This window comes from Chaetodon auriga (genome assembly GCF_051107435.1).
Source record: "Chaetodon auriga isolate fChaAug3 chromosome 23 unlocalized genomic scaffold, fChaAug3.hap1 SUPER_23_unloc_1, whole genome shotgun sequence".
Lineage (NCBI taxonomy): Eukaryota > Metazoa > Chordata > Actinopteri > Chaetodontiformes > Chaetodontidae > Chaetodon > Chaetodon auriga.
The window spans coordinates 421,136-446,212 of NW_027481911.1; the positions used below are offsets into that span (position 1 = coordinate 421,136).

At 42.7% G+C, this 25,077-nt stretch overlaps 2 protein-coding genes across 2 annotated transcripts in view; both read right to left on the bottom strand.

Moving 5' to 3' along the window:
* LOC143317615 (uncharacterized) overlaps positions 1-15,882 on the bottom strand; it is a 238,911-nt gene extending 223,029 nt beyond the window's left edge. Inside the window, exon 1 of the mRNA XM_076725707.1 lies at positions 15,780-15,882. The gene's annotated coding sequence lies outside the window, so the exon portion shown is untranslated. The remainder of the gene's footprint in view (positions 1-15,779) is intronic.
* Positions 15,883-15,968: 86 nt separating this feature from the next.
* Positions 15,969-18,421, bottom strand: LOC143317613 (uncharacterized). Its single transcript, XM_076725704.1, has 6 exons — positions 17,695-18,421; positions 17,387-17,542; positions 16,874-17,021; positions 16,472-16,629; positions 16,208-16,351; positions 15,969-16,098 (listed from the first exon to the last, which is right to left on the bottom strand). The coding sequence occupies exons 1-6, from the start codon at positions 17,922-17,924 to the stop codon at positions 16,026-16,028; spliced, it is 909 nt and encodes a 302-aa protein (XP_076581819.1). The 5' UTR covers positions 17,925-18,421; the 3' UTR covers positions 15,969-16,025.
* Between the last annotated feature and the right edge of the window lie 6,656 nt (positions 18,422-25,077).

Genomic DNA, 25,077 nt, shown 5'->3' on the forward strand with positions numbered 1-25,077 from the left:
CGGTGGTAATTTCGACAATCAGCAATGATGTGTCCAGGTTTGTGGCAGTAGTAACACAGTCTGTCCCTATCCTGCTTCACTACAGCTTGTGTTTTAGGCTGATTTGTGTGTGTAGCCGGAGTATATCGAGGCTTCTCTGCAGAAACTGGCAGAAAAGCCGTCTTGTGAGTTAGCACATACTCATCAGCTAACACAGCGGCTGCAGAGAGTGACTGCACCTTCTGCTCATTTAAATAAATCACAACACGATCAGACACACAGTTTTTGAACTCCTCTAACAAAAGCAGCTCTTTTAGGGAATCAAAATCTTTAACTTTACAACTATTGATCCATTTGTCAAACAGGATTCCCTTCTCCCTCGCAAACTCAACAAAGGTCTGAGTTTGGGCTTTTTTATGGTTCCTGAATTTTTGTCTATAAGCCTCAGGAACCAACTCATAGGCACGCAGGATAGCAGCTTTCACACAGTCATAATCAAGGCTATCTGCTAGGGTCAGTGCAGCCACAGCTTCTTGAGCTTTCCCCAAAATTTTGCACTGCAATAAGAGTGGCCACACTTCTGCTGGCCACTGTAGAGCAGAAGCTATGCGCTCAAAGGCACCAAAATAAGAGTCCACTTCAGACTCACGAAAGGTGGGAACTAATGCCACATGTTTACTTACATCAAAGGCTACATTAAGTTTGGAGGTGGATACAGGAGGATTACCTGTGTCACCAGCAGGTGCAGGTGATGTTTGTGACTCACGCTGTGATTGGAGCTCCAGCTCCCGCAGTCTGACTGCTTTGTCAGCTTCTATTTCTAGCTTGCGCACCTCCAGTTGATATTTCAGCTTTGCCTCACGGTCACGCAGCTTCTCCTCAGACTCCATTTTGAGACGGGCCATGCGGACCTTCAACCGCGCCTCATCTCGAGACCCAGTGCTGCCTGGTGAGTGGGGATCAAAACGGGGAAGCGTGTGTGGCGTCTTAGCCTGCACCCCAGCCCCACCACTAGAAGTAGCAGCCACCTGAACTCCTTGAGGCTCATCCTCCTCCTTATGTGCCTCTACACCCTCACTCGGGGTGCCATCACCAAGCACATGCAGGTCATCAGACTGCACAGGCAACACAAGAACCTCCAAGTCCACCAATGTAGCTATAATTAGGGCCTTAAGATCCCTTTTTAGCATAGATTTAGAATACGTGAGGCTGAAGTGGTCTGCTATTTCAGCCAACTCATCCTTACGGCAGCTGTTAAGCTGCTCTAGAGTGGGCGCGTCTAAAAAAGACTCCAGGTCAAACATGGCTGCCTATGAGGGGAACCAGCTGCACCTTATCACCCCAGTTACACAACTTCAACTTTACAAAATTTAAGCAAACTTGCCTATAAATCAATTTTACCACGGGACCCTTTTAACAGGAGCATCCCGGACGAGCCCCCATTTATGTTACGACCCCCGGCTCGAGGGGGAAGGGAAGCAACATAATAACCGGTGGTACTTGGTTTAAATAAAAAGGTTTATTAGTAAGTTTGCAAAAAACAAAGATGTAAAGTCAAAACCTGAGGTAAACAAAGGAAGTGGGCGGGTGGATGCTGCTCAAACCATAAAAGTAGTAAAACACAAAGCGAGTCCTCAAAAGGAGAACGTAACCAAACACTTCTTGGCTTAAAAAAAAAATGAAACCAATCTTCTCTAAGTTGCGCTAACAAACAAAACAAAACATAAATACACAGGAGTCAGCATCCCTTTATCCTGGTGTGACTAACAAAACTCACACTGCCCGTATGAAATGCAGTTATCAGTGATTTAAAACTTTACCTTGCCCAAACTTCCTATTTTTCACACAGCTCCTGTTTGCTCTCCGCAATTTATACAGCTTGCGCTGCCACACAGACCACACAGTTTAATCTGGCGTGCTGCACATCAGCCGCCCCGTTGCCTCGTTTGGCCAGCTTATATTGGTATTGGCAGCTGGCGATTGGCTGTCCTGGACGCCGCCGCACCAATCACAACCTCGTCCGTCGGTCCACGCCTCCCTCTTCAGGCATCCAACAGGCGACGAGGTTCCACACAGGTTACTCTACATATGTATATATATACACACACACACACACACACACACCGGAAACCACACAAGAAACAGGGGAGCCGGCGCTGGCCGTAACACCAAGTTAGCGCCTGATAATAAAGGAAAAATTGTTTTTTTGTCCTCCCTGGATAACAAAGATATTCTGTTACCCAGGACATGTCCTCTGTTATCCAGAATGGACGTTAATCAGTTCAGATTTGTATCGGTATCTGTAGCTTTTTAGGCATTGATTTGATGTTGTATTGTTACACTTTTATTATTATTAATAACAGCAATTGATGAATTAAATAAAAGAAGCAGTATTATGTATTTTTGAACTTTTGTGGTATTTTTTGTTATCTTTTTCAATGATAGCAACACAGGACATATTCATAGATATTGTGAAGTTATTGCCCAAAAATGAGTATAGCTTTTGATGTTTAAGGGTCAGTTTTGTTCTTGCAGATGCCACTGTCTAATAAAGAAAGGCAAAAACTTTTCAGGGCCGGGAAGAATGCTGACCCACAAGCTAGGGCTGACTATCTCAAGAAAAAGAGAGCAAGGTATTGTGATTTAGTAATAAATTGATTATGCAGATCAGATTGAAAAGGATTAATAAAATAGGTTTACACTTGTTTGCAAAAGGCTTAGATATGTAAGTTAAGCAATAGTGATAGCTTATGCTAGGATACATTTCTTCTGGAGCAATTGGCATCGAGGTAATTGGTCAAACCATTATGTCATTCGTTTTGTTTCTAGCTATTATAAATATAAATTCAAAGCTAAGCCCAAGACACACAGCTGATGACTCCTCCTGCTGCAAAAAAGAAAAGAGAACAGTGGAGGATTAATAAGAAGAGACAGAGGGAAAAAAGGGGGCGTGTATATAAACACAGAATAAAACAGTCGCTCTATTCTTATTTTTGATACTTTATTTTTATTTGTCCTTTTTTTGTCTTTTCCTTTTTAAAGAAAAAAAAAACCTGACTGTACAGAACTAAATCTATATGCCTATTCAGAGTTTTCCAACTCTACGCTTCTGTGATGGTAAAGAAAGAGAAAAGGGAAGAGAGGAAGGGATTCATCAAAAATAATAATAAAAAGTAATAATAAATCATTAAAACCTCCAACTTGACTCAAAAAGGGAATTAAAAACCTAATTGTTTGCTTCTTTTGACTAAAACCAAAACAAAGAAAAAATTCCCTCCTCCCACACTCTGTTATAAAGCTGCAGCACCTTCACTAATGCTCCTTTCCCCACATGCTTTAACATGCTGTAACACACCTGATCTTTCCCTGGAGAAGTTGGGCGTGATCTCTTCACAGCCCTCATCATCTCTGCCAAGGTAAATGGCTCATCGATCATGCCAGCTGTATTTTCCCTCCTGCATAGCCTCACATCCTCCATATGCCACGTTATGGGCTCCTCCACAGTTACAACATTTTGGTTGCCCCCCTGTTCCACACTCTCCATACTCATGGTCTCCCCCACACCTAGCACATCCTCCTCTTCTCCTTGCAGTTCTTGGTTATGTGTCCAAACCTTTGACAGTTAAAGCACCTTAATGGTTTTGGAACATAAACTCTCACTGGGTAACTCATAAAACCCAGGAAAACTTTCTAAGGCACACACTTTCCTTCAAACTCAATCAATACAGTTTGGCTATCCACTCTCACTCCTTCTTTTGTTGTCTTCGTTCTTTGCACATTCGTTATTTTTCCTCCTTTAATATTCCTCTTAAGTTCCTCCATACTCACACTCAGTGACACTCCTGTAATCACTCCTTTGCACCCACCGCCATTTCGTGCTCCCACCCTCCCTGTGCTCGCCACCTTGTTTTTCCCCAACTCTTTCAGTTTGAGTGCCTTCTCAACTTGCTCTTTATTAGCACATTTCACCAATAAATTGCCATCACTCAGGACCTTTGCGAACTGTATCTCTCCTATTTTACTTGCTCCAATTGTTGTTAGCACAAAGGGGTTGAGCTTCTTTACCTTTTCTTGTATCTTTTCATTGAACCCTATGATGACAAAATAATTCTAAGGTGTCTCCTTCTCAATATGCTCAGCTCCTTCCTCCTCACTGCTATAACTGTCATCATTGCCGTTCTTCTTCCTTTTTATTCCTCCCATCCACTCGCTCCCCTTTCAAACTCACAATCTCCCCCTTCCTCCTCATCCATATGTGCCCAACTGCCTACTTCTGATCCATTCACGGAACAGTTGTGCTCAACCGCCAGAAAAGTGTTTTCAACTCGACTGGGATCTCCCACAGTCTGCCGATTGTTTTTACCTCGTCCATGCCCGGCTGATGCCGCCGCCATCTCCTGCCAACCTTTCGGATCTGTCAACTCAAAATCAACTCCAAACTCGCCAACCGACTCCCTACGCTCCTCCGACTTAAACGTCCGTCCAGGCTCTTTCTTTTGAGATAACTACGTGTTTTACTTCAGGGAAACCAGAAACTCTCCCGAAGCGAGGGTTGAGGAGGATCTCTTTCCCCCAGTCATTAACTTTCTAACAACCTAACCTGATACGCACTGATTCTCAGAAAACGGGCTGACAAGATGGTAACAACCAATACAATTAAGGAAAACAAAAGATAGACAACTTAACGCTCTCCAAGTTTAGGTGGTGCTCATGACCGCGCTACTCTTTTGTTCACTGTAAAAAAACTATTTGAATTTCAATGAACTTTATTAACACCTTAACAAAAACTTATTCGTCCGCATATGGCTCAGTTTTTAATCCACAATGAACTGTATTTAACACTTAAATGAACTGATTTTTTTTTTTTTTTTATCTCCTTTCATGAACATATTTATATTATTTATTTATTAACATTTATCTGTCAGAATTGACACTTTAACATATTGCCTTGCCTAAAATGACGTATTTTAGACTGGGCTACATAAAGATAGAAAGTAACTTAATTTTTAACCAATTTGATTTTTTTTTCATTTGTTAAATCCTTATTTGTCTTTGACCCATGTACTTACCAAAAACTCCAGTGACAGACACTCTGCCGGTGTCCTGTCGCTCCGCTCTGTGCGCGTCTGGGCTGCGCTGCCGAAACGGATTCGAGCCGAATGTTTCATTACGACTGTCAGTTTCTCACGATCTCTTCATCTTTTTCACACCTAGTTTAGAGGGAGGGGGGAAAAAAGATGGATTTAAAGCATGAGGGGATTAAAATAAATTAGGCTATTTAGGAACACACTCCAATATGGAAATAAGTGAAATAAAAATGATTAAGCATCACGTGCGTGGCCCGCTTGGCTCGTACTGACTCACCTTAAACACTGCTTGCACCCCTCACACCTCCTGCCTGGTCAGGAGCACAAAATACTCCCAATTTGCATTGACATTCCGTATCTTGAGTGTGAGTAAATGCCCTTACAATTTCCTGATCTGAGAAAGCAACATGAAAAAGACCTTGTTAAGTCGGAGTTTATGCTCAGAGCACTTTGAAAAGGTTGAAAATAGCTTTTTCTTCCACAGTCTTTCCAATCGATAGCGTAACACCGTCCATCAGAATTACCTGAGCGACACTGTGCGCACTTGAAACACTGCTTCAGACTGTTGCCACGCTCGGTGTATGTTCCATCGTCACATTCCTCACACGTCTCCTTCTCTCTTGCTGTGGTGCAAGGCGATATCATGCGTGTACCTATCACACACACAAAAACATAACCCTAAAATACCAGTATATACCAGCTGTGTTTTCCCTCCTGTTTAAAACCCCTGGATACTGAGTCATAGTTCTTCTGCCTTTTCCCTGTTGGAAACTGCTGTCTCCTCCTCAGATATAATGACCGGATAGTCTCATTCCCTTCTGTCCCCTCCCATCTTCTTTATCATTCCCCATACTTCTCCCACTGGTGTAGTTCTTCCTATCTCATCACAGAAATTCCTCCATCTTGCTCTCTTAGCTTGACGTATTGTTCTTCTCACCACTGCCTGTGCCTTTTTGTACTGAATCAAATTCTGCATGTTATGGGTTCTTTTATCTGAATGCTCTGTTCCTATTTCTTACAGCCTGATGACATTCTTCTGTCCACCATGGTACCATCTTCCTGTTCCTCTTGCCTTTACTCTTGGGTATAGCGCCATCTGCTGCCCTTACAATTGCCGAGGTTACCTGTTTGTTTATTTCATCAATGTCTCCAAGCATTTCTATCCTGCTCATTGATTCCTCACTCAATCTCTGAAACTCATCCCATTCTCCTTTTTGAAATACCCATTTTACGATTCCCCCACTTTTTCTCACCTCTACTCTCTCCCCCACCATGCATAAGACTGGGGAATGATCACTTCCTATTGCTGATGCTGTCCAAACTTCCCAGTTACTGATTCCAGCCAATGTGTTAGACACTAAAGTTGTATCCAATGCTGACTCAGTACCTGCTGCTATATTTATCCTTGTTCCTCTGCCATCATTCACACACAGCAAAGGGGATGCTTATTGTACACGGGTCTGCAGATGTCGTGTAGTATGAAAAATACTCCGCGACAGCCAATGACTTCAGGAAACAACACTAATGTGTGCATCAGAAGATTCTGCGAGAGCCTGACGCACCACTATCACGAACCATGGCCAGATATCGTAGGTCAAATGTTGAAGGCTACAGCCGTCTCAGAATTGGCACTTGTTTTTTGACCAAGACAACTGATGAACTGTTGCTCTAAGCTGCTGTATGTAGTAACTGTGCATTTATATTTTGTATATGATTTTCTGTTTGTTGTTTCGTGTTTTACTTAAGTGTGTTTTCTGTGTTCAGTCCTCTGCAGCTGAGGATGCAGAGAGGGACATCGCCACCACAGTCATGGGGATTTACACGATCCAAAGAGACGGACATAAGGAGCCAGAGGACGTGGGAGTTGTGATTGAGGGCATTAAGGTCCTCAGCGATGTTGGCAGTGTCATCACGGGCTTCATCATGCTCTTTGGACTCATTTATGCCCTTGATCGAGCCTTTCCCGAAAAACCTCAAGTACACCTTCGAGTTTTCCCCAGAAGATCATTATGAACTTGGATGGACACAAGCTGAATGCAAAGATACAGCAGCTGAAAATCAAGCTGTTTTCATAAGGGACAAACACTGTGTCCACTGTGTCCCAGTCAGTGACCGTCAGCGTGGATGTTTTTCTTGTTCTAAAAACATGTTAACTACTTGTGTCGCGCATCTTGAAGTGTGTGACTGGTCTCAAAGAAATTGAACATTTTTTCAGGTTCTGTTTTGTACTTCTACCATGTGTGTTGTACATGTGTCATATCTGTTTGTAGGCATTACATATTACAGTTTATAGTCAAGTTTTCATGTTTAATGGGAGCTGGTTATACCATGCCTCAGCCTTTGCAAATATTGTGCTTGTATTATTGTTGCACTAGTACGAGCTACTTTGGTTGAAGCAGTTTTGAAGTCAGCAGATTACTTTTCTAAATGTGACAGGTCATACACTGTGTTCATCATAGAGGAAAAAACTTAAGAGAAGCTTAAAAACTGAAGCTCTAAGTCAAGGTCAAAGAGCATTTTGAACAGTTTAGTTTGAGATTGGTGGAAGAATTTCCAAGTTTTGTACTGTTGATGTGTGTTAAATGTGGTATATGTGTATTTCATGCCAGTTTTTAGGCAAACATAGTGCAGTTAAAGGTAAAAATGTTCATGGTTGGTCCGAACTGGTCAAAACTTGTCTTAGCTTTTCTGCCTGGAACATAAATCTGGGTTCTAAGGCAGTTTTTCTGTGTGTTTTGACACAAGTCATTATGTTAAGTTTGAATATCACTGTCATCATCATTTTGATGAGTTCCATGTTGATGTTCTATCTATCTATATATATTTATATATATATGTGTGTGTATGTATATATATATGTATATATTTGGATGAGTTTTTATTCGTTTTAAATAAAAAACATTAACCAGATTTTGTGTTGTGTGTCTGAAATGAGGGTCAAATGAAGTAATGAAATCATTTTATTTTAGACTAACTATATTCATTTGAGTTAAACAAATGTAAATAAGTTAAGACCAGTTAAAGTACTTATTTTATTTTGGCTGTATTTGATAAAGATGAGTTCGACCAACTCAATTAAATCATATTACAAGGAGGTACTTAGTTTGAGTTGTGGCTGCATATATTTAATGGATGGAAATCCTGCCCAAAATTTATTTGTGTTCATCCAATGAGTTATTTTTCTCAGTGTGTGTGTGTGTGTGTGTGTGTGTGTGTGTGTGCGTGTGTGTGTGTGTGTGTGTGTGTGTAGTTGAGGGTGTGTGTTAGTACATATGGGGGGTGGGAGGGTTGGGTTTTTCGTGTTGCTCTGTTTTTATTTACATTGTTTTTAACTCTTGTAAAGCACTTTGTGTTGCACTATGTATGAAAAGTGCTATATAAATAAAGTTTTGATTCGATTTTGATCTGAATAGAACCGAAACGTCGCGCTTGTAACTCGTTTCACTGAATTTGTGTTTTTATTTTATTTTTCTTTAAAAAATACCGAGTGTCAATAGAAGAAGTCTCCTCTTCTCTATTACAGCTACGAGTATTATTCTTCAGTTTTACACCACAATCTAGCGGCGTTTTCAACTTTTCATTTCTGTATTTTTCACTATGATACACACTTTTTTCGACGTCATGCACTACTCCGACGAGGAAGACGGCTGGACCCAAGTGAGCTACCGGAGAGGCCACGGGGGTGACGCGCGGACATGGCGCTCCGACCGGCCGGCACAAAGAGCTGACTCCTACCCCCGCCGGGAGCAGCTGCCTCCGCCGATGACACTCTCCTACGCCTCCGGTACCAGAGGTTCTCAGCGACCCCACCCTGACTACTCAGCGTACCCGAACGACAGCAGCGGACCTACTTATCACCGAGCCCCGGCGGCTCCAACGGCCTTCTCAGCGGCGCCGCGCGCCCAGACGCGCAGCGGCTGGCGCAGCCGAGGACGTCAGCAGGTGAGCGCCATCCCTTCCTATGGCCAGCGCTCGGTTATTAACCGCAATAATGACGGCAATAAGCATCACACAATGTGGGAAAATGTTTAATGCATGTGCACATTTCATGACTCATAGTTGCATCTTGTGTAAAGTGTGCATAGTAAATGTTTAATTAGATTGCTGACTATAATTTCATTTACATTTTTCCTTTCTGAAGATGAACGACCAGATTCATTTCGATTCTGATGAGCTTTGTGACTGCTCTTCTTCTTCTTCTTCTTCTTCTTCTTCTTCTTCTTCTTCTTCTTCTAATTATTACCTCTAAATTAATGTTGCACTCGTTAATAAGAGCAGGGCACCAACCTTCCTCAGCTAAGAGGGATTTTGTATATTATATCTGTTAAAGCTGATGTAGTGAAAACGAATGAACCAACAGTAGATCAGTCGGATAATCTAAGGCGTAAACTCTCAGTACAGGGATTGCTTGTATCCAGCTCAAAAGGACACCGTCTGATAACGACTTGTATGCAAAAGATTATTTATTAAACACAATAATGAAATGAATATGAATCATGGATAATGCAATAGATTATATGGATGATGTAGATTAACACAAACACTGCACAGAGGAACTTATGGCGAGAGAATGGGAAAATTAGTTTGGCGATAGTGAGAAGTAGGTTTTAAAGGGAAAATGGGGACGCAAATATAAAGTTAATTTGTTGAATGAATGGTTTAGAGAATTTAGACAAATTGATAGTATCTCAACCTCACGGACCAACTCTTATTCAAAACCGCTTAAGCATGACTACTTTGTCAGCGACGCTCCAAACTGACACGAAGAGGCTCCGTGTCACCGTCCGTCACTCTGATCTGCACAGCGGTCTGCCAGACGAATCAAGCGAACCGCTGTTGAGAGCCGATGTTGGACAGGGATGTCTCGGGAGCTGAGGGTCTTCGGTGTCAGTCACAGACGAGGAACGGCTTCTGATGGTTATTTAACCCGGACCAGCGGGTCAGCAGCAGGCTGCAGGTCTTCGGTGCGGTCAGTTAGTTGGCAAGACTTTTGACTACTAATAATAAGATTGAGAAACTCTTTGATGGCCGGTCGAAAATGTCTTCAAAATTATTATTACGTGACTAGACTTTAACAACAAAAATAGGAATTATGCGGCTTGGCGTGGCAAGAAAAAATTAAAGTTTCACGAAGAAGATTAGAAAAGTGCATTTTCTGCAGAATTACATCAGGCCACTCTGTGTAGTTGTGAGCAGCAACAAAAAGACTGAGAAAACGACGGAGCGGAAAAATAACTTGAAAACTAAAGACAAAGACTTAAAGAAACTCCGCGGAAGAGACAGAAGAAAGATCAAGGGACGAACTTAGAGGGAAAACTCAAGAACTCTACTACACATAACAGAACAAAACGTAACTAAAAACTAAACACAAAACTGAACTAAAACATAACACAACTGAACTGAAGTCCGCTGCGCTACTGACTTTATCATCGCTCCAGGGTGTGTCTAATCAATAGGACGTCACGCATGTGGGATGGTTCGCAGACGCGCAACGTGATTTCATTTCACAGAGCGAGGATTAATTAATGTTTCATACGAGGGCTCATCTGCTTCTCACTATGGTCAACGAATATATTTTAAATGGTCAATTCTCAATGGCACTTCAACAACATGCGTGTTCACTACATGCGTTAGACAATTCTTATGAATAATGACAACATTCAACAATAAACATGGTAACATTTTCTAATACTAATCCTAATAAACATGATGACTAAGGGTATAACTACTTTAATATGATGAAGGAATAAAGAAGAGCAGACTATATTTGCCGAAATGATTATCGCTATTATGGTTACTTATTAAAAAATGTCTCCCGCTAAGCACATCCAACCTAACCGCTATGAACCTCTAGATGGCGGTATGGTTCCATGGTAGAAACTCAGAGAAAATCTTTAAAATAGTTAAAATCACAGTTTCGTCATCCTGTAAATTAGAAACACCAGGAAAACATTGTTATTGTACAGATCATGAGCTTAGCAATGTAATAACATTTACAATTAAATCAAACATATAGATTTAGTTACTTTGGTAGGTTAAGAAAAAGGCACACAGACATACAGCACAGTTTGCTTCAGGAATGTCTAATTTACAACCCATCAGCATTATCTGGTTTGTAGATTCCTTTGAGACATGGCATTCGTCCATTCAGGCAGTTTTATTGTCCTTAACTCCCTTAATGGGCTATCAAGAAAGAGTTAGCACCTCCATTAGAACGTCCTGAGCAGATGTGAATTTGAAGTGAAGGTGTTATCAGTGACTCTTGTTGCCCTGAAAGAATGTGAAAAGTTGTTCTACAACCAGACATCTTGTCTCTGCCTGAGTTCACACCTTCCTGTGAACCTTCCAGATGGTCAATAACTCTTAAAAGTCTGATTGTTTTATCACTCCACTTCTCCTGAGGAATGCAAAGAGGGGAGAAGAGGGTCAGTTACAGACCAGTTCTGCTACAAATATCATCTCAGTGTTGTGTTTATCTGGTTTAAGAGTGGTATTGCGGAAGTTTATCTGTGAATTTAAGAGAGTAATAAGTGGTTTAAAGAGACTAAAGCATACTATTTCAAAAAGACTGCATTTTATTTGTTTTATATATTTATATTATTATTTGTTGTATATTATTTCATTTTAAAGAACTCAGGGCTACATTTATATACATATATACAGATGTGAGAAGGTGCAATTTGATGGTTTGGATGATATGAAGTATATTTATTTACTGTGAACTTGTTGCGTTGTCACATTCGTCTGCAGTTCACTCTTTAACGCTTCATGTTCCTCCGAACAGAAACTCTCAGTCCTGCTGTGTGTTTAGCTCCATTAGCTATTAGATTTATTGGCTCTGTTAGCTCTATTAGCTCTGTTAGCTGTAAGCTCTATTGGCTCTGTTTGCTCCATTAGCTGTTAGCTTTATTAGCTCTATTAGCTCTGTTACTGTTAACTCCTTGAGCCAAACACATGGCAGGACTCTACTGTCCATCAGCTGCTGACAGCTAACAGCAAACTAGCTCTCCTGCTGATTTCAACACAGATTTGTTGTTCACAAAGTAGCTGCTGAAAATATGTGAACAGACTGAACTGTGTAGTACTGAAATGTGGAGTTAGACCCAGTGGTGTAGTCTAGTTTATTGTAGAGGGTATACTGTACTGTACTGTACATATAATTAGCTGTTATAATAATGTTGCAATCAATGATTAACTTGTAAAACAAACCACCAAAGTATGAGCCTTGCTAGCCACAAGGGGTGCAGCTATATTTGCATCTATACTGTAACTCATTGTTGTCATCATCATCATCGTCTGCAAGCACCCCCAAAGTGAACAGGGAACACTGTCTGGTTGTAATGTGTTAGTTAAATTAAAACAGTGCAACACCTCAATACCGTATTGATATCTGTAGTAATTCATGTTGCGCCACTGACATAAGAGATGATGAAGGGTAATAATCAATCTTTGAACACCTTTCTTAAACAGTATTTACAAAGTGTTCAATGGGAATGAATAAAACAACCAAGAAAGAGGGAAAAGTTCACATAAGAGAGTTTGCATAAACGTTGACAAATATGAATTGGAGGTAACTTTGAGAGGTTGGGATGAATGAAAAGACACAGATGTAATGGGAGCCAATACTTTATATCTGTAAACTTAAAAGCAATATAAAACATGGTTAATATTAATGAAAATGACTGGATTATTCATACATACATACATACATACATATAATATAAAGCAGACAAAAAGTCTAAGAAAGTATAATATATATATATATATATATAATGCTGTAGTACTACCTTTGAGCAACATGGGGGCGCTAGAGAGTGAGCAAACAGCGACGCACACTCCTGAAAAGTTCACCTCGTGGGGACTGCAATTATGTGTGTGTCCTCTAGGGGCGCCTAAATATACGGACGCACAGTTTTTTGTCAGGTGAAGCGTGCTGGTGGGGACAATTTTTTTTAAAAAAAGGAAAAAAGCATGTGGCATGTTTCAATACTGTTTTAAAGTCAATGAGGGGGTTCTGCCCGTGGGGACCTCATTTTTTGTCCCCACGGTGACATGAGTCCCCATGGGTAGGTGTACAGTCAGGTCAAAGTCCCCACCAGCATAGAAGAACAACACACACACACACACCATTCTCCTTTTTTGGTTTTGCTTCAATGTAAATCCTGAAAATCTATTTCAAGGTAAAAACAAAATTTCAACCTCCTCCTCCGCCCATGGTACAAAACGTTTTCTATTTTCTTTTTTTGAATGATTGTAAATGACTAGTGTAAACAATGAATCATTTACAATGTTGTTTCCTCACAATGATTCACAACACCTCATACTGAAGACTGCCCTCGTGGAAACTGGATGGAGTTGCTGAAAACTTTCCCTTAAAGGACTTGTCAACTGCGATAGCAGCAAAGTCCAGTATGAGTTACAGAGAAACATGGAGGGAGTAATTTTGACATAACTCAAAAAGTCTGAAGGTGGCAAAGGGTCTGAAGTCTGAAGGTGGCAGTCCAAAATTTAAGGGGGCCAAGCCAGGCCTGAGCCCTCCCCACGAAAAGACTTCTGACTTGCTCCACAGTCAAATAAGAGTTCCTCATTCACGTCAATGTTCCTGGTTGCGAGGAAAAGAATGATATCTGTTTCCTCCCCATCTGTCACCATAGTGCACAACCTTGACCTTAGGTTGGCTGCTTTTCTTGAGTGATTGATCAACCGGCCAACAGTCTGCTGTCCAGGGTGGCATTCACAAATGCCTGAATGTGCGTCGATGCACATGGGCTGCCCTCCTTTGTCTCTGTAAAAGAACATGTATCCAGTCTCCTCCTCACTGGTGTTCTTGTGGATTTTCTTGCCCTCTTTGGCTGTGGTGACCCGCCCGTGGTAGTCACAGACCACCTCACCAGTCTGGAATCTCCGGGTCGTGATGACACCCTTGCCCTTCCCTTCAACGGCGTTGACTAGAAGCCCTCTCCACTTCTGTGATCTCGTCAGCCTCTGGATGTGAGTGGAGTCCATGGTCGCGTCCTCAGCTCCGGAGGGCTTCCAGTCTCTGATGATATTGGCAGCATTGGGGATGTTGCTCGTCCATCCCTGCTTTGCAATCCAGGCGCTGACTCGGTTTTTCCGTCGGCAGACGACAGCAGAAGTATGCTGTCAAGAAGATAGGATGATGTTAGTCAAGAAGACTAAAATTGACAACATGTACGTAGCACATGTACATGTACGTAGCATTGTTGCTTGGGGAAAAAAAATGCTATTAAATATTGAAAAAAGAACCTCACCAAGAACATGCTGCTTGCGCAGTTTCATCTGCGCCTTCAGCCAACGCTCGTACAGGGCCCGCTGACAGTCGGGGGATGCTCGTTCCCGCTCAGTCTTGCTTGGCACATCCCCATCCAGAGTCACCGGGTGATGTTCCAGCAGTCTGTCGTACGCCGCTTGGACATCCATCTGCACATTTCCAACGGTGCGAGCAGCGCTACGGACACGACGAGCACCACTACTGGTACCCTCTTCTGCAGAGTCAGCACTACAAAAAAAAAGAATCAAGGTTATTATAAGAAGGGTATAAGATTTGATGCTTACAAATTGTTGACTGTATTAATTGTGTTGACAAATATGAAACATGCTTACCTTGAGTCATCAGCTAGCGCACCTAGCACATGACTGGCCCTCACAATGTTTTCTGTCTCCTTCATTCTTAATGTTTCTCAGCCGTCGCGGTGGAGTGTGTCAGGTAGTCGGCCACTAGAGACTTGTCGGCGTCGGTCAGAGTCTTGGTGGCCGTCTCAAACACTCGCCGTGCCACCTGGCTGGTCACTGATTCAATCTTGTATCTATAATGAGAGTTTAAACATTAAACATTTAAAATTTTTATAAAGATTTCTCACCGGAGTACCAGGTACATATCGGAGGTGAAATGAATCATGGTGGTTTGCTTACTTGCGGTGCAGTCTGTTCAGGTCATTGGAGGCGTTGTAGATGGGCCTCCCCGTGGAGGAGATGAAAAATCTTTCCTTGACCTCTGCGTCATCCCTCTTGCGCTTCTTGGAGTTTAGGAGTTGTGGCCGCACCCTTGTGTAGAACATGTCAAACCACTGTTGGCAGAGGAAAAATATGATTGAACAAATATGAACAAATGCATGATTCACAGGTGACTAACTAAAGCTGAGTGTCTCAGCATGTAAGGTGATTCTCCCCAAATAAGGAAGGCTGTGTGGTGACTTGTAAAATAAAGTAATGGGGTTAGGGTTACACCTACACTATGGTGTATAGCCTATTTGACAGCCCTACCCATGGTGCATTGCTACTGCACTGCACCATAACAAATAAGGATTGCGCAGTTGACTCAGTTGCACAGTTTGAAATGAAACATGCATCTTGGCTGAAAGCATCTCCACTACAGTTACACTTCAAAAGAGTAAAATAAGTTCCAAAAGAAAATCCTTCTCAAAGCAACATTTTTTTTCTCTAAACAAACACAAAACAATTATTTTATCTCTTGCAGTAATTCTGTATTTATATACATCAAGGCCATTTTGCATTAGCTGAGAGCCCTGTCTGAGATCAACAAATAATTTACTCAATCTGAGAAGTGCACACCGCTGCTGATAAGTGAGATTGTGACGGTGCGTAATAACTTGCAAAAAAGTCATTTCTAATGTAGTTACAATTGATTAAACACATTACTGGACGTGCTTTGAACATTGAATTTGAACTTACAAACTCCTCTTCCTGGGACAGGGCAAACATGGCCACTTGCTGTGCTGCAGTCTTGTGCTCCTTCACTCCAATAACTGCATTGCCCAGTGTGTCTTTCTTTCTCACAACCCACTCCTGTACCTGCACAAAACAAGGATATCATGTCGAATCACCACTGCCTGGAGATAGTACACCACAAAGCTGCACTCGGTCAACTCCAGGGTCGCGTCCTTGTCCTCGAAGACCTTCCCTATAACTATAACTTCCCTATAACCTTCCCCTCAGCACAGCCAAGCAGTCACGCGGTGTCAGCTGCTCTTTTTCAGTCAACCGGCCGTGTCTATGAGGAAAAAGGATAAAATGTATCAACAAATCATGACATTACTTGCCACATTGCTCACTTATGTGAACTGTAATCCAGTTAGCTGCGTGCAAACAATTAAACTTACCTCTTTTGGGTGATCTCTTTGCTCACTTGCTTGGAGAAGGACTTCTGCAGTGAGCCAATGTAATCAATAAAGTCCTTGCAGTCCCCATGGAGTGTCTGATCCTCTCGCCTCAGGTTGGTGTTGATAGTGTGGTACATCAAGAATCTGTCAGAGGACGTGCAAGTATTTTAAGTATTTGCACATATTTAAGCTCAATTATGTTTATTGTCTACACAAGTGTTGATATTATATGGAGAAAAAAACCCCACAACAAATGCTACCAACCTTTTCAAGCTCTTCAGGTAATTTATCTGTGTCTGTTTTGTGAGTTTTGCCCTGGAGAGCTCACAGAGGTACTGCCGGATCTTCTCCCTGTTCCTGACAAACTGCAGGGATGGCTGCTGTGGGTCGAAGTAGTACAGGTACCGGGCAACGTTTTCAACCTGAAGAGAGAAGATAGATAGATAGATACTTTATTCATTCCAGCATATTCAACAAATTTAAAGTAAAAGACATGCAATAAATACTCCAAAAGCAAAAAAAAAAAAAAAAAAAACATGCTAAAAAACATGTTAAAACATGTTACATTGTTTTCTAATCATGACTATTTTGCAAAAACATCTTCTTTTACTTTATATATATATATATTTTTTTAATGAATACAGAATGTTTTATGGTAGTACTCACCTCCTGTTTAAAATTTTCATTGCAAAGCTCCCTCTCCAGGTACAGGCCGAAGTCCTTCAGCAAGGGATAGTCCAGAGAGTGCCTCTGATAAAGTCCCCTCTGTGCCATGAGCTTCCTGTTTTTGGTCGTCCACTGCGCAGTCGAGACACTGCAATGTGGGAAAAGCGTTTTGTTATAAAACTGTGTGCTAAGATGGAAAGCTAAGCTTTAAAATGGGGAATTACTCCAGTTAATCAGATCTTGCAAGCCTGAAACACTGAAGACTAGAAGGCTGAGAGCCCTGCCTGAGACTAACAGCTTATTTACTCAAGCTGAGAAGTGCATCACCGGTGCTGATGATTCCCAGACTGAGTGAGGTTGTCAATGTTTGTAATTTCTTGAAAATAAAGTCATTTCCAAGTTACAATTAATTAAACGCATTCCTGGAAATGCCTAAACATGTTAACATGAGAGCCCTGCATGAGATTAACAGATAATTTACTCAAACTGAGACGTGCTGAAGCTGATACTCACAATTGAAAGCACTTGCCACTGCTGACAGAAGTGTTGTCAGACGGCTCACTCTCGGCTGTCTGTGTGGTTGATGGTCTCGCTATAACATTGGCATTGGGGAGTGGTGGAGGGATGCCGGTCACCACCATGTGACGACGCTGCAGCTCCTCAGTCAGCCTTTGAATTAAAAAACAAAACAAAACAAAACATAATTTAGACAATTATATGCAATACAATTTAAAAATTTCATGCATTTCAGAGAGTAAACAAGAAGTGATGTTTGGAAAAAAAAAAAAAAAAAAAAAAGAGTGAAAAGTTCTTCCACAAACCTGCTGAGTGGATCAGCATCATCCAAAATTTGGCGAAGCAGCACGTAGGGGAACACCCTGCCCGACACCAGAAGATCATGGACATCCTTCTTGGCCTTCTCCAACGCTGCACCAATGGCTTCTGGCGTGCTGTCTTTCATGCAGACTCGGCGCAGATGCACTGACAGGAAGTCCTTGGTCTTCAAGCACAACAGGCAAAGGAGATAGTGCCTGTTGGGCTTCCTGGGCATGTTTCTCTTAATCTGAAAAAAGAAGAAAGAAAGAAACAACAAACAAAGAACCAACAAACAGCGGCAGGAGAAACGTAATTTAAAGAAGAAAAGCCAGCAGCAAATAATCCTTCTCCTTTCGTCAGCCTGAAAAGCTGTAGTCCGATGCAAAGTAACAGAAAAAAAGTCAGCGGCAAATAATCCTTCTCCTTTTGTCAGCCTGTAAAGCTGTAGCAAAAATCTCAGAAGAAAAGTCACTGGCAGAAAAATCCTCAGGAGAATGTCACTGGATTGACTAGTAACTTTATCTATGGTCTCAGGAGAAGGTACACACAGGTAAAGCCTGGTTTATGCTTCTGCGGCCCCTATGCCATAGCCTGACGCGCACCTCCAAAAATCCTGACTACGCGTCGCATCGACGCGTAGTGACGTGAACGTCGAGGACTGTGATTGGTCCGTTCAGAACGTAATTTTCGGTTCAGTCGCAGCCCTATGGTCGCAGCACAACAACACCGCCATTTTCAAAGTTTCTGTGGTGAGAGCTACAAGAAAAAATGGACCAAGCCATTTCTGGTGTCTTTTCTGCATGGCAGAAAGTGACGGCCAAATATCAAAAGAGGATTTGATGTAAAAACTGTGGATGCATCAGGTCTGCATACTGTACTATGACATCATTTGGCCATCAGGCTTTATCTGTGACAACTGTTTGAAGAAGTCTAACAAAACAAGAAAAGAGAACAAGTTTTCATCCATCAGGTCACAGGTCAACAAAGGGTCTTAACAGTGCATATGATGCACAGGGTATTTGACAACTGTGCATATGACGCACAGGCAACACCCATGAAGCATTGCACCTTTCTGGCACCATAAGAAAGGTGGAATGTGCAGGAGGGGTAGAGTTAGTCACTGCAGTGACTGTCTGTTTCTTTATTACTTGAGGGTGCTGTTGACCTTAAACAAATCTTTGTTTTTCACTTAGCTCTCCCCATGATGCATTGCACCTTTCTGGCACCATAAGAAAGGTGCATATGATGCACAACCTAGCCCAATCTCCATCGATGATGCGTTGCACGTTTCTGGCACCGTAACCAAGGTGCAATGTGCAGGAGAATTACAGCCGAAGCACTGCAAATGAAAAACATCCAGTTTTCTGACCAAAAACAGGAGTTCAACAAGCATCCCTCTAAGATTAGCATGTGCTCTCTGTTCCTCATATGATGCACAGCTCAACCAAACTCCGTGCTTGAAGCATTGCACCTTTCTGCATGGCACCGTAACAAAAATGCAATGTGCACAAGGTTCAGAGTTAATCCCTGCAGTTGCTTTACCTATGATGCATTGTACATTTGTGGCTGTCAAATAGATAGCCATCCATTTGCCAGCCAGAGCACAGTCTTTAATAGCTCTGTGCATAGTGCACCTGTCTAGCACCATAAGAAAGGTAGTTAGTCCCTGCAGTGACTGTCCACCCACACACGAAAGCCCACGCCCAAAAAATTTTTATATTATCTTTATCTTTATTACATCTAGATGTGAGTTCATCTTATTTTATTTTATCTTATTTTTTTATCTTTTCTTTTTCACACGGGGGTTGCAATGCAAATTTCATTGATTTCACAATGAAAGCAATCTTGAATCTTGAAAAGGGAAAAAGGAAAAAGGAGGATGACGTTCTAGCTGCTCGTGGCTTTGAGAGAGGACTTGAGCCAGAGAAGATCATTGGAGCAACTGACTCATGTGGAGACCTAATGTTTCTAATGAAGTGCAAAGACTCAGAGGAGGCTGATCATAAGTGCCCAAAGATAGTCATAGCCTGGCATGAAGACAGTGACAAGAAGGAGAAGGATGCTGTCAGTGCATGAGCACACCACCTCAGGAGGAAACAGGACCTCCTCCACTGCAGGGACTATCTGAGTCGGATATTTTTCACACCCAAACCTCCCATCCTCCCTCTTTCCCATGTCCAACAAAGATGCATAGACAGCGGACACAGTCGTTATCTCAAGGGCCCAGACTGCTGAGAAGAATCATTAGACAGGAGGAGAAACTGTAGCGGACATGGGTGGTATGCTACCGGGGTCAGGGTTTCTGCTGTTCTGTCATTGTATTCTTTAGCTTCTTTTTCATGTCTTAACACAAAATGTTTTAGTGCAAAGACCACACCCATGATGCGTTGCACCTTTATGCCTGTCAAATATCAGCTAAATAGCCAGCCAGCCATCTATTTGGTAGTCAGAGCTGTCAAATAGACTGTGAATACTAGAGCCCTAGCCCAGTCCACTCCCATGATACATTGCACCGATCTGGCACCATAAGAAAGGTGTAATGTGCAGGAGGGATAGAGTTAGTCACCTATCTGTCAATTGCACTGTGTATATGACGCTTTACCTATAATGAGTAACACACTCAGACTGTACATACATATACAACCAGTAGACAAAAATTTGTCTTCCTGAGGCAAACTGTCAACCTTACTAGATGTTTGTTTTTTCTTCAGAGGCACATACACAAACAAACAAGCATCCTACAATCAAAGGAGGCCTAAGCAGCCAATCCTTCCCTGATGAAACCATCATGGCCTTTCTGCATAGCACCAAAGGTGGCATGTGCAGGAGGGTTGAAGTCAGTAACTACAGTGACTGTCAACTATCTCTCAGCTCTGACAGCTTTACCCATGATGCATTGCACTTTTCTGGCAACATAAGGTGGAACGTGCTAATGCTACATCTTCTGCCTCTGTGTTGAGATTACATCTGGTCTGATTACTTGTGCGGTGTTACTCTTACAAGACACTTACTTTGTGTGGGATAGGGGGAATATTTTGTGACAGAACTGTCTGTTAGCATATGATGCGCAGTGCGTTTGTGTCTCTAGAGCTCTAACCCACCCCTAGCCCAGTCTACTCCCATGATGCATTGTACCTCTCTGGCACCATAACAAAGGTGGAATGTGCAGGAGGGTTGAAGTGACTGTCACCTCTGAACTATCGACTATAATGCAGCATTCCTCGCTACGGCCTCGCAGCTTTGAAGATCAATGAGTTTCTGGGTTTGAAGTTCTGTGAGGAAACTGTGATCCGAAACGCCAACGTGTCGGCTGCAGTGACCAACTGCAGCGTGAGCGCCGCCGGCCTGACATGCGCAGGAGAGCAGTATCTGGACTACCTGGGGATTGTGGGAGAATCATGTGGCTTTGACCGCCATGACCTTCGTATTCCTCATCATCGCCTATCTGAAACTCCGCTACATTAAGAAGTTCACTTAAACGTGTGAATTGGCATCCTTTCTTTCTTTCTACCGCTCTTATGCCTGTAGATATGGAGCTAGGAGGCGGTTGGTTTGGCTTATGCAGGAGGATTGAAGTTAGTCACTGCAGTGACTGTCTGTTACATTATTACTCGAGGGTGCTGTTGACCTTAAACAAATCTTTGCTTTTCACTTAGCTCTCCCCATGATGCATTGCACCTTTCTGGCACCATAAGAAAGGTGCATAAGATGCACAACCTAACCCAATCCCCTTCGATGATGTTTTTCACATTTCTGGCACCATAATCAAGGCCAAAACAGCCAATCCTTCCCTGATGAAACCATCATGGCCTTTCTGCATAGCACCAAAGGTGGAATGTGCAGGAAGGTTGAAGTTAGTAACTGCAGTGACTGTCAACTATCTCTCAAATACACTGCATATGATTCAGAGTTTATTTGACAGCTCTACCCATGATGCATTGCACTTTTCTGCCTCTGTGTTGAGCTTACATCTGGTCTGATTACTTGTGCGGTGAGGCACTTACTTTGTGTGCGATAGGGGGCATATTTTGTGACAGAACTGTCTGTTAGCATATGATGGACAGTGTGTTCGTGTCTCTAGAGCTCTAGCCCAGCCCTAGCCCAGTCTACTCCCATGATGCATTGTACCTCTCTGGCAGCATAACAAAGGTGGAATGTGCAGGAGGGTTGAAGTGACCGTCATCTGTGAGCTATCAACTTTAATGCATAGTCTATAGCCATGATACTTTGCAGTACAGCTCTTCCCATGATGCATCTTTCCATAAGAAAGGTGGGATGTGTTAATGCTACATCTTCTGAGATTGCAATCTGCTTTGCGCAGTGTTACTCTGAGACACATTTTGTGTGTGGGCCAGGGGCAACAGTGGAGGTATGTGACAAAACTGTCTGTTAGCAGATGCTGCACAGTGTGTTTGACTCTAGAGCTCTAGCCCAGTCTACTCCCATGATGCATTGTACCTTTCTGGCACCATAATAAAGGTGGAATGTGCAGGAGGATTGAAGTTAGTCACTGCAGTGACTGTCATCTGTGAACTGTCAACTATGACGCATAGTCTACACCCATGATGCATTGCCATACAGCTCTAACCATGATGCACTTTTCTGGCACCATAACAAGGTGAAAAGTGCTAATGCAACATCTTCTGATTCTGTGTTGGGATTACAATCTTTGTGCAGTGTAATTCTGAGACACTCTCTGTGTGGGACAGGGGGGATATTGGAGTTATGTGACAAAACTGTCTGTTAGCATATGATGCACAGTGTGTTTGACTCCCGAGACCTCTAGCCCAGCCCTAGCCCTACTCCCATGATGCATGATCCTTTCCAGCACCAGAAGAAAGGTGGAGGAAAATCATGAAGCAGTCATGCCCAACGCGGAGAACTCCAAGTGGCTCGGGAAGCGGTGGAAAATGTTAAAGGCCGAGACCGCATTGCACCTTTCTGGCACCATAACAAAGGTGGAATGTGCAGGAGCATTAGACTGTGCTTGGCTGCACATATGATGCACAGCACAGCCAAGTTCCACATTTGATGCATTTCACCTTTCTATATAGCATCAAAGGTGGGATGTGCATGAGGGCTGAATTCAGTCACAGCAGAGACTGTCAACTGCCCACCCCATGATGCATTGCACCTTTCTGGTGCACTGTGCATCTGATGCACAGTGTATATGACAGATGCATGATGCATTGCACCTCCCTGGCTGTCAAACAGACTGTGCACGTGATGCACATTATTTGACAGCTCTGCACATGACGCATTGCACTTTTCTGGCACCATAGGAAGGGGTGAATGTGCTAATGCTACATCGGCCCATGGGAACAATCAGCTCAGCCTGACAGATAATTGACACTATCATGCTATGATTCACTGCACACCCTCCTCCTGCATTACTTATCTACATCACACTAACTGCTGAATAAACTGTTTAGACATTGAAAAGTCTCTCTATGAAATATAATGACTGTATTTTTGTGAGCAAAATGGCAGCCCATCTCATGCCAACTATCCCAGCCCAGCTCTACTCTTGACACATTGCACCCTTCTGGCACTGTAACAAAGGTGGAATGTGCAGGAGAGTGTATATGATGCACAGTGTGTTTGACAGATGCATGATGCATTGTTAGTCACTGTACTGTACCAGGCTAGCTGAATGCAGCTAACAACCTGTGCTTTTCAGACAAACCCTTTGAATGGATTACAGGTAATAATACTCATGCCGCTGATGGTTTTATATGTACAAAAGAAATAACCCATCATCAGTCTCTTCACGGTATAGAATACACTACAAGCTCCACAAAGCAGAGCACCAGACGTATTTTTCCTCACAGTATCAAACACCTCCGTGTCCTTCTGTCAGACTATCCACCAGTTTGCATGGAAGTGGAGCTGCGGCGCTCTGGATCGGTTTGTTTAGCACACACTCAGTCCCAAACACTGGAGTGAGGTTGAGGATGAGGACGGGGGGCAAGAAGTGACTCTACAGTGTGTGTTCATGGTAGATTGACACCTGCAAAATTTTAAAAAAAATTTGACAATGACTGTAGTTTAGTCCAGCTCCACCCAACCGACTGTCACAGTGTATTTGACAGCTCTACCCATGATGCATTGCACCTATCTGGCACCAGTTATTTCTCATGTATACTCACTGTCAACAGGTCCCCTGAGGGGGCAAAGAACAAAGCCTGCTACTCCACAACGAACACCCAAAAGACCCAAAGTTAATGGCTTCCATTTGGGCACCTCACATACATTGATATCAGTGCATGTGAGCCCACAGAGCTCCCCATCTTTGCCTGTTAATGCTGATGGTGATGATGTTGATACTGATCATGACATTTTCATCTTTGAGACTGCCAGTACCCCCGAGCCAAAAAAGCCTTTGATTGTACTAAATTGAAGACAGAGCTAGAGCAAAGTGACGTCAGCATGCTGTTGGAGCGCAGCGAAGATGCTGCTCTGGATGCCACAGGGCCGGGGCATGTGGGAAGCAGTCCCTGCCCAGCACCGCCTACAACGATGGCCACCACCAATCAGACACAAGTACCCAGAGTGAGTTAGTTACTGCAGTGACTGTCAAGACTGTGCTCAACTTGCTATTTACTGGGCTCGCTATGGCCGCTTCACTGGCTGTGATTGGCTGTAATACCCTATTTCACTTTTCATTTGTTCGAAACATTTGCACAAACTTTTCCAGATAAACTTCTGTCTTTTGTATAATTTTTATGTCAAGACATAAGGATGCAACCCCCACCGAGAAAGGAGCTGAAACAGACAGTCATGCAGAGCAGACGAACAGAATACACATCAAGCACCAGACAGAATGTGACCTCCTGGAAGACCTGAGAACTTTCAGCCAAAAGAGGGCAGCTATAGAGAAGGACTACACCCAGGCCCTCCAGAAGTTGGCGGATCATCTAACCCTTCGCTGTGGGGAAGGTCCAACAGCCAGATGTTTCATTCCAGCTCTGATTAGGTATGCTATGCAAGCAGATAGAAAAATACAAATTATAGGCCAGAGGACCGCACAAACACTGCCATTAGCAACAATGTCCTGCAAACTGACCATGGGGAAAAAAGAATGAACTGTCATGAACAGCTGATAACTGTACTGCCAGACCATTCACCCAATAAGTACTGTAAGATGGTGAACTATGCCTGGGCAGGACAAAGCCAGCGGGAAGAGACTCATGCAAAGAGGAGAGAGCAGTGAACTTAATGTTTGTCAACCTCTTGATACTTAATAATGTGTCACCCTTTACTTTCTCAAACTCTGAGTTCGAACCAGGGATTTTGAACAAACCAAAAATCAAACACCAGCACAGGGATGAAAACAATACACTCCTGCAAAGAGAAGAGAGGAGTGACAGCGAATAAGAAGCTCATTG